General features: G+C 36.4%; 1 protein-coding gene across 1 annotated transcript in view; it reads left to right on the top strand.

The window, feature by feature from the left end:
• EPDR1 (ependymin related 1) overlaps positions 1-15,076 on the top strand; it is a 163,113-nt gene that overhangs the window by 139,154 nt on the left and 8,883 nt on the right. Inside the window, exon 2 of the mRNA XM_053714417.1 lies at positions 4,710-4,918. Within this exon, the coding sequence (XP_053570392.1) occupies positions 4,710-4,918 (209 nt within the window). The remainder of the gene's footprint in view (positions 1-4,709; positions 4,919-15,076) is intronic.

Here is a 15,076-nt window from a genome sequence, read left to right as displayed (position 1 = left end):
TAATTTCGGTACCCAGCTCTCTATGCCAGGCATCCACATAGGAAGGCAGAGCAGTATCACTCTTCACCAGCAGTAATCTGTATAAGAGCGAAATTAAGTGATTTTGGATATTTGTGGTGGTGCAGAGCATTTCGAAAGGTGTTTTTTTGTCTGATCAGGGAGGCCCTGTCCTTATGTCTATTGAAATAGTGGTTAAGTTGCACTACCCGATACCAGGAAGAGAACATCACGTGGTCCCATTCAGCTAAGCCATCCTGAGCTTTAAGCTTACCTTGATGGATAGCATTCGATATAGCTACATCTGCTAGCGGATACATGACACCAGGATTGTGCCTTATGTTTGTTAACCCATTATCAGGGTTTTCGTGCACTGGAGTTACTGGCGAGTTAGTAGTTGATATGCGGCTTTCAACTCTGATTAATTTATCCCAGTTCTGGAACACATCGTCTATCAGGGGGTATTGTAAAATTTGACTGGGAGGATGTGTGGCCATCACCCATGCGAGAGAGCCTACATTGCCTCTCTGCAATATCTCGTTATCCAATCCTATCCAGCCTTTAATGGGAGAGCTATGGCACCACTCCACCAGGCGTTGGAGGCTTATTGCTTTGCGGTATTTATTCAATAGAGGGACTCCTGCACCTCCCCTGCTTCTGGGGAGATATAACTTTTTCCTATTGATTCTTGGTTTTAGGCCGTTCCAAATATATGATTCAATCACTGATTGGATCTGGTGAATTAGATGTGAGGCAGCTGAAAGAGGGATCGTATGCATGACGTACTGTGCAAAATATTCATCTTAACAACGTGCATACGACCCAACCAGGAGATGGTTTTATTTTTCCAATTAACCAGGTCTCTCAAAATTTCATCTCTTATGCATTTATAATTCACATCTACAATCTCCTTTACGGAAGAAGCTAAAGTGATTCCCAAGTACTTTAAATGGTTTGGAGCAATCTTGAGTGGACAGTGCAAACGTAAATTTTCAAGAGTGCTCTGGGATTCAGTGATATTTAAGATTTCAGATTTGGTTGGGTAAAGAAGAAAGTCTGAAACCTTCCCATAGGCCTTGAATTCTGTCAATGAAGCCTGGAGAGAGAGAGTAGTGTCGGTCAGGGTCAATAGGACATCGTCTGCATACATTGCCAACTTATGTTCCGTTCCACCCATCTTGATGCCCTTGACACTAGGATTAGCTCGGATCCTGCTTGCCAACACCTCTATAACGAGGGCGAAAAGCAAAGGTGAGAGGGGACACCCCTGCCTTGTGCCATTGGTAATTAGGAAGGGCGTAGAAAACATGCCATTGACACGCACCTTTGCGCTAGGAGTAGAGTATAGTGAGAATACCCTGTGAATAAAGTGAGGCCCAAATCCCAGTTTTAACAGAGTGTGACGCATGAACGTCCAGTTGACCTGGTCAAACGCCTTCTCTGCATCCATCGACACTAGTGCCAGCGGAGCGGAGTTAGCGCGAGCGTAAGAGATCAACTTAATGACTTTGAGGGTGTTATCTCATGCCTCTATAGCAGGGATGAATCCCACCTGATCTGTGGAAACTAATTGGGGCGAGAATGTATTGAGACGGTTAGCTATGGCCTTAGCCAGGATCTTTATATCGGAGTTAAGAAGGGAAATCGGTCTATAGCTGCTGGGTTGGTTTTCTGGTTTATCGGGTTTGGGGATTACTGAGATTAAGGCTTCTAGCATCGTACATGGTAAAGTCTGTGTCTCTGATAGCTGGTTGAATATGTGGAGTAATCGTGGTGCCAAGATGTCGGAAAAGACTTTGTAATATTGGGTTCCAAACCCATCAGGACCTGGGCTTTTACCCACAGGTTGATCTTTGATAGCAAACAGAATCTCTTCCATTATAAAGGGAGCCTCCAATTGGTCCACCTCAGTTTTAGACAACCTAGGCATGTGGACCTCTGACAGATAATCTATTATGTCCTGTTCAGATACTGAACTAGTTGAGCCTTCCCTTTGCTCTCCCTCAGTTGAGTGTATATTGTAGAGAGATTCATAGAATCGCCCAAAGGTATTTGCAATGGACTGTCCATCTCTGTGGGATTCCCCATTCTTATCTAGTATCTCATATACATATGTGTTTAGTCTTTTCCATGCCAAGGCCAGAGCCAGGAGTCTCTTGGCCTTGTTACTGTGATCAAAGAATTGCTGTCTGAGCATTAGTGCCTTTTTTGTTGTTCCTCTCGCAGGTGATGCAAGAGGACCATTCTGGCTGAAGCCAAGTTCTTTTGTAATATCTCATTAGCAGGTTGTTCTTTATGTGCTAGTTCTGCTTGATTGACTTGTGTTTGGAGGGTTTTGTACAGTTCTCTTTTAGTCCTGTTTGAAGCTGATCTATGTTGAATCAGTATTCCCCTGAGCACACATTTATGTGCTTCCCAGATAGTAGTGCTATTCAGAGTGTCCTCTGATTTCAAATAGAAATATTCCACGATATTATTGTACAGCTCTTGTTTCAGCGGTTGATTATCCAGTAAGGATTCGTCAAGTCTCCACACGTAGGGAGTAACTGGGATATTGGGCCATTCAATAATGCATTTCACAGGGGCATGGTCCGACCATGTGATTGAGTTGATACTACTACTAGTCGTAATGGAGAGCCCTGCCGAGTCCGTAAAGAGGTAGTCAATTCTTGTATACTTCCTATGTGGATGGGAATAGAAGGTATAATTTTTGGCTAACGGGTGAAGTGTGCATCAAATATCGTGGAGAACTAGGTCCTTAAAGGACTTAATGAGGTGTTTAACCACTTTGTGGGGAGTGCTGGAGAGACCATCCAAGGTGTCTAGACTAGGGTTAAGTGACACATTAAAATCCCCTCCCAAATAAAGAACTCCTTTTTGGATTTCCAGTAATTTGTGCGAGAGCTTTTTAAAGAACAAGTCCTGCGCACTACTCTGGAAGTAAAGGTTAGCCAGAGTCACGGGCCTGCCATAGAGTGTGCCAGTCAATATCATAAATCTGCCACTAGGGTCCTTAAAAGTCTGGTCCAACTGGAAAGGTATTGTGGAGCGGAATAATATGCTGACTCCGTTTCTCTTGGAGGGTCCTGATGCAAAATATGTCACTGGGTATTGACGATTAAACCATTTGGGTTCCTTTGATTTGGGAAAATGTGTCTCCTGGATAAAGACTTTGTCACCAGGGGGATGCTTTTTTTAAAAGAAAATTTGAAAAGAAGAAGTACAGCTTTTGTTACTGTGCTTTTACAGTGATGGGGAGGCTTTTTTATTAATAGACATGTGCATTCAGAGGTTTTGGATGCCTCCGAATGCGGAAGAAGGGGGCTACTCGCAGCATTTGGCTCTTTTCGGAGCCAGATTTATTCTTGTGGAAGTGCAACACACTAAGATCTGTACAAATCCAGATCTTAGTTTGTTGCACTTTGACAATTATAAATCCGGCTCTGAAAAGAGCCAAATGCAGCGAGTGACTGCCTTCTTCCGCATTCGGAGGCATCTAAAACCTCTAAATGCACATCTCTATTTATTAGCATCAGCACTGCAAAATCAAATAATTCAAATTATTTTAGCAATCATATTCTGAAAGCATTTCACAAATTTTAATTTATTATATTGGTTGTAGTAGAATGTTGAGTTGATCTCAACTGTGAATAGGCTGAAAGATTGAAATGTAGGTCATAGTAGCAAATCTATTATAATATTTTTAGACAATATTTGTGGTGGAAGGAGGGGTTTGTGAAACCAGAAAAATTGAAGATAAGTATATGTTATGTTTGGTGAGAATATGTTTTTCAATATTCATGTGTTTTCAAAAATTCTTCCAAGGCTTTATTATAACTTTTATCAATCATTCAACCCAGTACCTATACCACCAGGCGAGCATTCTCCTCCTATGCATTTTTTGAGCACCAGTCATGTCACTGTCGGCACCAAAGCTTGCACAAAAGAAGTATATGTGCATTGGGCATAGTGCCATATCAACAACAGGTGCCAATTCCTAAACAAAAAAGAAAAAAAAAACACACAAAACTTTTAAGCAAAAAGGCTTCTAATATTTTATTAAATTGATAGTTTTTTATTTTTTATGATTACATTTTTTTGATCTGAGAGTAAGTAAATGTTAGAAACTGTATCAATTCATTAAAAAAATAAACATCTATCACATCAAATATTGTATGGGAAATTATATTGTACTTGATTATAGAAAAGATAAACAGATTGCAAGATATTTTTGTCTTGGGTTCAAAATATGTGCGTGCTAAGGTATTTCATTATTGTATTTGGATATATTTGCATTTCTTTGTTAAAAAGATATCTGAACAAATGTCTATAATTGATGTAATAATAATTGGATAGGTAAAACAAAAATAAAAAAACAAATGACTTGGTTAAGTACCTCACAGAAAAAAAAATATTTTTAATTAATATTGTAACTAGCCTACTCTCATTTTAAATCTATATACTGGTTGTGACAATACATCTTTGAAAAGGATGTTGAGCTTCTAGTTTTACTATTTAGGTAGGCAAGGGACCTAAGTGGTTAGAGAGTTTGCATTCTGAAGCTACTTTAATAGATAATATAAGATGTCATGCTTGCTAAACTTGTCTCTTACTATAGCAAAATAAATCCCCATGTGTTTTACATTCTCACATTGATCATACTGTATGCCGAATTAATAATTAACAATAGTTTCTCTCTGTTATGATTTTAGGTTCTTCGACTACATTTTCCTGTATAAGGAGCAAGTGATGTTTCAGATTGAACAGGTTACAAAAATCTGTTCCAAGAAAACTTTGAACGAGTCATGGGATCCTTTTGATATACCGGACAACTCTACGTTTGAAGATCAGTACTATATTGGGGGACCTGGAGACCAAATCAGTGTCCAGGAATGGTCTGACAGAAAACCTGCCAGAAAATGTAAGACAATCACTACTATTATAGAAGCTACTATCTCCCAAATGTAAAATAATGTCACCTTGTATCATTGATAAGGCAATATGTCACAATAGGTTTTGGTTGGAATGCTGCCAGATTATGAGTGTTGAAGTGAAAGCAGCAACCCTTAAATGTTTGCACATAATGTCTATGCGTGGCAGCCTCTTGTTAATTGGAATGCTAGCCATGACCCTTATAATAGCCCTAATAACAATTATAACCATAACACCAAGCCCTAACATTACCCAACAGCTTTATGAATTGTGATGTAATCATTCCAATGTCTCACTTCAACTATGTATGTCTATAATCTAGTATTGGACTCATTGGTTGATGCAGTCAAGAGACAGGGAATGAGGGCAGGGATTATATAAGAAAGTGACCTAGATTCTATGTAACATGTTATATTAAGGAACATACTGGCAGATCTGTTACTATCAATAGTAGTGGGCCATAAAACCCCTGCAGCTCAGCAAATAAGTATCTCATGCACTGCAGCAACTCCAAGTAATAATGCCAGTTATTATATTCTATGGAAGACTCTAATAACAACACACTGTAACTGTCACTATTCAGAGCAACAGCTATTGAAATACCTTTACAGACTCATTTTTTACATTGACAAATAAAAGCAGTTGTACAAGCGCAGTAAGGTATCCTCCTCTCACTGTCCTTTGCCTCTTTCTGTATCTTCTCCAGCATTTTATATATTATATATAGTTGTTCCAGCTATGTTTTCCTATTGTCTGATTATTTCAAATCATCCAAATAGGATGGTCATTGACCCTATTGTATAATGTTGTTTTTTTCTTTTGTGAAAATAACTTTTTTAGTAATTTTCCCCCAGAATCTTAGGGGTTAGTTTAGCTGAGCGATCGTAGTTTAGGGTTGAGATAGTTGGGGTGGGGGGTCGACAGTGAGGGAGATGTTAGGGCATGGGTAAATTTAAGTAAAAGGTCTTAAATTAGAGGTCATTTAGGTGGAGGAAGGGGGATCAGTTGTTAAGGCTTTAATAGTGCAGAGGTTTATCAATGTGAGAGGGTCTGGCAGTTAGGGGGTTAATACCATTTACAAAATTATTTTGAGCCACAATGTTAACTGACTACTTGTAATTTAAGTGCCAAAATGGAAACATTAATCTAGGCTCATATGTTTAATGCTCAGGTATCTACTTATCAAAGCGTCAACTATGGTGCATTCGCGGGCGTCAATACGGTCGCCAAACTTCGCTACACATCGCGGCCGCGGATCTCAATACGCTCTCCATAATTATCAAAAAACCCGTCAAAAACATGCGCGTCAAGTACGGTGCGAAGAGGATCGGACTGGTGTTAACTAACAGTCATTGATGTCGCATCTATTCGGGCTTTTACCAACTTTATTTATATCATTTCAGTACAGTCCACGAACATAGCACATTTCTTGTCAGCACATTATTGTATATAGAAATTTCTAATTTTTTTTTGTTTAAATCGACTTTTAAAGATAGCAAGTAGCGACATATTCTTAGCAAAATGGAGAGGGAATTTGAGTTATTTTTAAAATTGTATATACATATTTTAGTATGTATATACACACACATATAAGTTGCAAATATAACGTAATCAGAGTATCATAAGTATTTATTTCAAATCTATCGCTATTTGAAAGGGATAGGAAATAAAATATTTAATTTACAATAGTGGGAGCTAGCTGCTAATTGAGCCTGTTATGTAGTTCTTTTGTTGTCTCTGTATATCTATTATTGTGACAAGTCAAGTGCAAAAATGTGTACAAAATATGTAATCCCTGATTTTTAAAGAGAGACAAAGTTGGAGCATAATCCATCCAAAGTACTTTTTTATCCCTATATCTAATAATGCATTAAATGTAGATCAATAATATATTTGCATTTTTTTTTTAAGGGTATACATATTTAATAATGTTTTACATTGAGTTTTATTAGGTGATATGCTTCACTATAGCAACATCGAACATAAGATTTCAGTTTTCCGATTCCCATTGACTACTATAGCATCCACGACCTCTAAGGCGGCGGATTGAAAACTAGATACGCAGCGTCGGATAAGACGCGAGCATAAGTGTTCATTTTTTTATAACTTTTGAAAAGCTTCAAATTGTGTTGAATACCACGGCGAATACACAGAATTACGCGAGAATTCCAAAGGTTTTCTATTTGCATCGATCTGGGTCAAATTGAGACCGTCGGATCGTATGTTTCGTCACAAATTTCTAATTCTTGCAATCTTAAGGCTTTGATAGCTACGGCGATTCAATCTTGCGACAAGTACGATGCGGAATTCGGGCGTATTTTCAGTTGACGCTTTGATAAGTAGATGCCTCAATGTCATATGATGCATCTATTTTATACATATATAACTTATCAGTTGTTTATGCTTAGTAAATTTTGTATGAACATTTGGGAATATATATAAGGTAAAAACAGGTGCATATCAAGTTTAATTTTTTTCAAGAAAACGTGAGCTTCCTTAGTTATCTGTTGTGATTTAGCTGTTGCCAAGGTCAACATAGCCTGTTCATTTACTTCCAAAATGTTATGTCCCAAGGGCATATCTAAACATTACAGAGGCTGCAGTGGAAAGATGTAAAATGCAAAGTAGACAGTATGGCTCCCAAGGGCAGACTTCAAGCATTACTGCACTACAAGTAGGACCGCGTGTTACTTAGAATAGCCAAAAGATGGGATTCCAATTCAACTTGTGCATCATTTCCTTTACCATAGGTTTTTCTTGACAGTGAGCCTGTTCCCTGTGGTCAGTGAGCAAGCAAAGAAAGTGAAAAACAGCTGTGAGATGTCTGATGTGTTGTCCAGTTAGTGTGGGAATGTAAAGCAAAGCTTGGGATTTTATCCAGTTAGATGGATCATAAAAAAAGAATAAATAGAATTGTATGCAGGCACCTGCTATGGCTCTTAACATGTGTATGCATTACACGTGATATCAATGGAAACACCTGTAAGAAAAGTATTTATATAATTATATATATATAAAATTATATATATGTTTTTTTTTTATAAAACTTGAAAACATGCTAATACACATCTTAGTTATAATATAGATAATGTTAAAATACAGTAATAATATAAAGACTTTAAAATAATGATCTAGAGTGCTAGTAAAATAGAGAAAATGTAAAGTGATACTTAGGAACATACAGCAGCTTCAGTAAAGGGCTAATGCTACACTAAGGAAAACAATACACTTTGAATTTTGTTTTTTAAGTATAAATTTCACAGCATTTTTTGCATCTGCAGTGTAGTTTTACTACAATTTCTACTTTGAGCATGAACCATGTCCCATCATCCCCGAGGGGACACTTTTGGAACTCATTGCTGCCTCCTGTGCTTACTGCTAGTATGAGATGGCTAAGATTATTGGCATTGCCATGGAAATCCCGGATGGCAGTGATGTCACCACACACGGATGTGGTGACATCACAAAGCCCTGAATTTCTGGAAGTGTCAGGTTGCTTCACAGAGTTTAAAAGAGCTGTATGGAAAGATGTTAGTTTTCACACCCCTCGATCTCAACTCCCTTAAGTCCCTAGAAACCCCAAGACCCACCGTTTGAATGGTAATTGCACGCTCAGTCTTGGGGGTTAAAGTTTAAAATACACTTTACACTTATACATACTTATAGCAGGCCATCCAAAATTAAAAAAAAAAAAATGATTTTGATGGCATATAAGAACCATAGGCCCAACAAGTCTGCCCAAAATTTTCTAAAAGTGTAAACTTATTTAAGGCCAGATAACTAGTGGCACATTGAAAGTTCTGCACAAGCAATAAGGGGTTTATCATGGCTGTTTGCGTGTGTCAGGTTTTCCACTCATATTACAAGTTGAAAGTAAACACGATCCTTGAGCACATTTGAAGTTAACAAACATTGGGTTAGTGCGACCTCAGAGCTCTGGTTAACTGTTTCGCAAGGCAAAAAAGTTTCACAAAACACCTCAAAAATGCATTACAAAGCACAGTAACACTCATGATAACACCATCTAATAACAATTATTAAAAAAAAATTGCACAAAAAAGGGCTGAAAATATAAGGTCTCAGGTATTAGAAACAAAAAGCATGCAAAGGGCTTTAGCTGTGGTATTAGCTGTTCAAGCTGACAGCTGGGACCGCAACTTGAGGCAGAAAAGAGGACATAGGTACTTCGTCAACAGGGTATACTAGGCCAATGGAAATTGCCTATTTGGATGTATTACTTAAAGGTAATTTGGAGAAAGCTAAAATAGTAAATGAGCTATACAGGAAGGCACTACAGTCGAATACAATTTTACATGCGAAGAGTTTACATCTAAAATATACAGGCTTTGGGATCATAAAGGGTGAATATATGAGGCTCAAACGAAACTGTTCTGAAAATGAGATTTTTCTCCAGGAAAGTGTAAATCTCAGGGATAAATTTATCCAAAGAGGTTATAAACGTCAAACTATAGAAAATGCTTTTGTACAAGTAGAGAAACTCGACAGAAAGGATTTATTTTTAGACACACATAAAACGAGAAGAATACATGATAAACAAAAGCTTTCTTTCATTACTTCCTATAGTAATCAATATGAACAGATTAAAAAGATTGTCAAGAAACACTTACCAATCCTAAAGGGTGACAATGGCTTATATGATGTCATTAAAGATGGTTGTTGCTTTGTTCCCAAGAGAAACCGCACTTTGGGAAACTATCTTTCACCAAGTATGGTTAAGGAGAAAAGTACAGGTAAAACTAATTGGCTTACTTGCAAGGGCCATTTTAAACGTGGTAACTTTACATGCAAGGCATGTAGCCATGCATGGGTTACAAAGCATTTTCAATCATATGTAACTCAAAAAGTCTATGATGTCATAAACTTTACCAACTGTAGGACCAAATATGTGGTCTATTTGGCACAGTGTACTGAATGCAAAATGCAGTACGTAGGCATGACCACTAGGGAGGCAAGGGTGAGAATCAGGGAACATCTGAATTATATTTCTTCATTAGTTCCCTGTTCTGCCCTTGCAGAGCATTTTATAGAGAGACATAATGGAAATGTTGATACATTCACATGGTTAATCCTAGATAAAGTCAGAACTCCGGAAAGGGGTGGAAATTGTGACAGGCTTTTATCTAGAAGGGAAGCTTTCTGGATTTTTACAATGCATTCCAGATTGCCGTATGGATTCATTATAGAGGCTGATATTATCAATGTCTGGAAGTAATAAGTATAAATGGAAATAATTCTCCCATTTGTGGGATATTAAGGTGCTTACTATTTAGATCTTTATAAAACCTTTGACATTAGCTAAAAATAACACATATTGAAGCAAAAGTATATGGTGTGTATACGGTCACTTAATTAAAGCAATTACAGATTTTTTAATTAAATAAATAAAATAAGAATCTAGTATACAGATTGCTATTGCTAAATGTTAGACCTCTTTATTCACACATTACTATATAAAGATTAAATGTTGTATTACTTTATGTGTTTTTTTATTAACACCAAAGGGTTAATAATATTGTATGCACCTTTTTCGTTTTTGTCTTTCACAACACTCTAAGAGTTAAGTAGGAGGAGATTTATTTGTGATGTTTTAGGGAAATCCAATCAGTAGAAACAAGTACCTTTATAAGGTAATTAGTGTGAGACATATGTAGGTATCTGATGACGGCATAACGCAGAAATGCATCATACCATACTTTTTTGTGCTTGCAAGCCATTTTATGGTGTAAAATTGTTTTATCCATTTGCTAATAAATGTGTTTATATTCTATAATGCTTTCCTGTGCACCGCTATTGTCTTAGTTTTTTGCTATACTAGGCAAAGTACCCTGTGATGTAGTACCTACACCCTGGTGGCAAAAGGGGTTAATATACTTGAAAGTTTCTACCATATCACCTCTTTTCCTTATTTCCTCTAAGCTATAGATATTTAGGTCATTGAGCTTTTCCTGGTAAGCATTATTTTTTTTTGGACCATGTACCATTTTAGTAACAGATTCCAATATATTTATATCCTTCAGGAGCTATGGCATCCAAAACTGCACACAATAATCAAGATGTGGCATAAGAACCTTACTATTAAACAAGTACATTTGTTTTGTTACGAATGCAAATATCCAAAAAAATGCACCACAAGATTTAAAGAAATAAAGAAAAAATGTTGTCAGTATTAAATGTTTCCTTTAAATTGCCTTAGGGTTTAAAATACTTACCTCTAGCTCGCTGGAGAGCAGAGCTAATCCCAATACTTCTTCACAGAACCACCGGGCCACATTCATAGGAGGCTTAGCGCACGCTCTAAACTTCAGATTAGCATGACCTTGGACTCTGTGAAGATGGGTGTGAATTAGCCTTGCTACATAGCGCACTACACTTACCTATAGAATGCTGGAGGGTCACGCTAATCTCAACGCTTCTTCACAGAGCCTAGGGCTGTGCTAATAAGAGGTTTAGCAGGTGGTAATCAGTAAATGTAAAGAGAAAAATATTGGCACTGTGAGAAATAAACCAAGTTACATAAGGTAAAGCATAAAACAAATGCTTACCCAGTGCTACCCTCTATATTAAATACTGAATTAACAAAGAAAAAGGGCTTAAGCACTCAGCATCACTATAGTAAAGGTGCATATTAAAACTTATATTTTAATCAATATGTGTAAAATATGTATGTGCTAAAAAGGACAGTCCTACTACATCAAACATAAAACCTTAGTGAGCACTGCCTCCCTGTTTCCTGGCCGATATCAGCATATGTCAGCTTCAGGTAAAAGAATCAGAGACACACAATTAGCTATCGCAATAGACGCGTTTTGGACAGTAGATAGGTCCATTTTCTATATCAGATTAGACAAACCGAGTGTTTCCATACCTGGCTTTATATAGATATTCTACCTTTGAGAACCTCCAATCGCGGCTAAGTAGACACGTCCCCAGTTACGTCACAACATGTAATCGCCAATCGGAGTGATAGGGCAGCGGGAGAACAGATCATACTCATACTGGTTAATTAATGTGATTATTATGGAATATTTACAGTGTATATAAAAGAGTATTATTATTCAAATCATCCTATGTAATGTTATATCGTTCATTAAAGATTGCACTGGGCATCGTATCTAATATTGTTAAAGTTTGTTAATAAAGTGAATTTAAGCGAGTTATTAACTGCAAAATAATTGTATTTATATACTGTTATATCTCTTACCATTTATTTGTTTGCATCTTTTATTATTTCATAGAGAGTGATGTGTCTTAACACACCCTTTACCATGTCATCAGTATCTAGATATTTGCTGGCTCTTTCAGTTAAAGGGCCATTATACACTCATTTTTTCTTTGCATAAATGTTTTGTAGATGATCTATTTATAAAGCCCATAAACTTTTTTTTTTTTTTTAAATGTATAATTTTGCTTATTTTTGAAGAACGTTGCTCTGATTTTGAGACTCCTAACCAAGCCCCAAAGTTTTATTTGAATACCATAAGCTACCTTCTCCAGCTTGCTCCTGTTTGTGTAAAGGGTCTTTTCATATGCAAAAGAAGGGGGAGGGGGGGAGTGTCTTATTTACCACTTGCAGTGGGCTTTCCAACTGCCTTTTCAACAGAGCTAAACTGAAAGCTTCTAAGTAAGTTTTTAAACCATTTTATACTGGATTTTTATATCAGTATATGTGCATATTATTCTTTATAGTAGTGTCTATTACATGCAGTTATATGAAAATGAGTGTATACTGTCCCTTTATGGAGTTAATACCTGAAATTATTTTCCTACAAGGAGGACAATTAAGATTTTTGTGCACTTTTGGTAGTAAATAAAAGTTGCTACTTTTGAGGTTTTTACCTCCAAAAATTTAAATTCATTTGAATCTATTGTACCATCAGCTAGAGCTTTATTAACCAAATTATTATATTTTTCCTGGAAGCTCATCTGTCCAATTTGACATCTCTGTGAGAGCTCTCTCTGCTTTCTTGAGATTACCTCCTATCACAGCATTGGATAAATATAAGGAAAGTATCTCATTGCAGACTAGAGGTCACAGTATGAGGAGACGGAGAGATATGACCGGGGGGAATAAAGTGAGATTTGAATTTTAAAAATTTTATGCTATTCATGTTTTTTGGGTATATCCAATTGGACGTCTGATTCATTCAACAGTTCTATTAGATAATGTTGTGCCTGTTGATCAGCACTGTTTAAAGTCTCAGTATTAGGACTGTTAGAGAAGTATTTTTTTAACAATATTTTCCAAATGAAAAGATGGATATCCTTAAGCACTTCGAATTTGTCTATCTTATTGGAAAGGTTAATGATATTAAAGCCTGAATCTATTGTTTGCTCCTGTTCTGGGATTTGTGAGTTTTTCTTAATTGTCTTCTTGTGCGGGGTCTTTTTTCTCCCTCTTTCTACTCCTAAAGGGATAGAATTATTAACAAAGCGATGTTTAATTCGATTTCTAAGTATGGACTTAGGTCTAGTCTTATTTCAGAGACATCTGTATCTGATGTTTCTCCTTCCTTTTTTGACAGATCTAATTCTGCATTATCAATTTTGTTATGTGGCCTTATACTGTATATACCCTTTCATTGTTATAATCAGTCAGATCTCTGTCAAATTTTCTTTCTTTTTTCTCTAAAATTAACTTAGCAAATTTTTGTACTTCTCCTTGGTCTTGTTATAAAATTATTGAAAATCCTCTTCAAGTTCATTATTTTTTTTAAATCATCGCACATTTTTGTAAGATCTTTAGTTATATCATTTAATTTATCCATCTTGTGCTCTACTAAGTAGCCCATAAGGGCACTTTTCCATTTAATTTTAAATGCAGGCTTATAATCACTAAAAGAGGGGATCACATTCTTTTCTTGGTAATAGTTGTACATTCCTATATTCCATTGTCTTTTAATCTGTTTTTTTTTTACGGGTTTTTCCCCCCTGTAAAAAACAGACTAAAAGAAAATGGAATATAGGAATGTACAACTTTTACCAAGAAAATCATGTCTACTTAGCCACGATTGCCGGTTCTCAATGGTAGAATATTTATATAAAGTCAGCTATGGAAACACTCGGTTTGTCTAATCTGATATTGAAAAAGGACCTATTTACAGTCCGAAACGTGTCTATTAATAGCTTGTGTGTCTCTGCCTCTGTCACCTGAAGCCGGAGTATGCTGATATCGGCCATTAGGCAGTGCTCACTAAGGTTTTATGTTTGATGTAGTGGGCCTGTCCTTTTCAGGACATACATATTTAGCATGTGGTAAGCTTCCTATGAGCATGGCATACAGCCAAGCATTCATGGGAACCTCTACATGGACATCATAGTTATATAATAATACCCAAAGGCTTATTTGAGGGTAACCCAAGGACTGTCCAATATGGATGCAAGTTTTTTCACATAACTGTTAATTTCAATTAATAACGTGTGTAACAAGTTTATATACTGGTTGTGGTTTTATAATTAATTTTAATATAAACATTTTTGTATGTCATTCTTTGTTGCACTCATAAATGAACAATATGATGGCCGTATTTAATTTGTTTAAAAGTGTGATTTAAGTAATATTTTTAACTTAAAAAATTGTGTCTACTAACTGCACCAAAACATGAACATTACAAAAGAAACTAGCCAACACTTCAAAATTGTAAGAAAAAGAAAAGTCCAAAATTCAAAAAAATGCTGAAAAATTTATGATGGATTGGAATACTCTTGTCATATTGTTTCCATTCAAAGTATAGGAGGTACAGGTGGTATCACTGTGCCACGATGATTAATGGGTTATCGCTGTGTGTTTGAATAGTTTAGCATGGCTGCAAATTTGGAAACGCCACAAACAGCTGCACAATCACTTCACAAGGAATTTTAATTGATTGAAAAGAAGCCCATAGAGAACACAAACCTATATAGTAAATAGCCAATAATTGCAGATTTTAAAAATCTTCAGATGATACTTTAACTTGTTGCAGTCACTTTGTCTGTATCTTTATAATATTTATATTTACTGACATTTTGAAAACTCATAATGCAGACTTCAATCACACTTAAAATTCATAGATTCCACTTGACTAGTTTTGTGCTCAGCAACAGAAAAAGTATATAAAAACTATGGCCTAGTTTCAATAAATCCTGGTTC

This window comes from Bombina bombina, chromosome 5, assembly GCF_027579735.1.
Source record: "Bombina bombina isolate aBomBom1 chromosome 5, aBomBom1.pri, whole genome shotgun sequence".
Lineage (NCBI taxonomy): Eukaryota > Metazoa > Chordata > Amphibia > Anura > Bombinatoridae > Bombina > Bombina bombina.
This window is presented reverse-complemented; position numbering and strand designations above follow the sequence as displayed.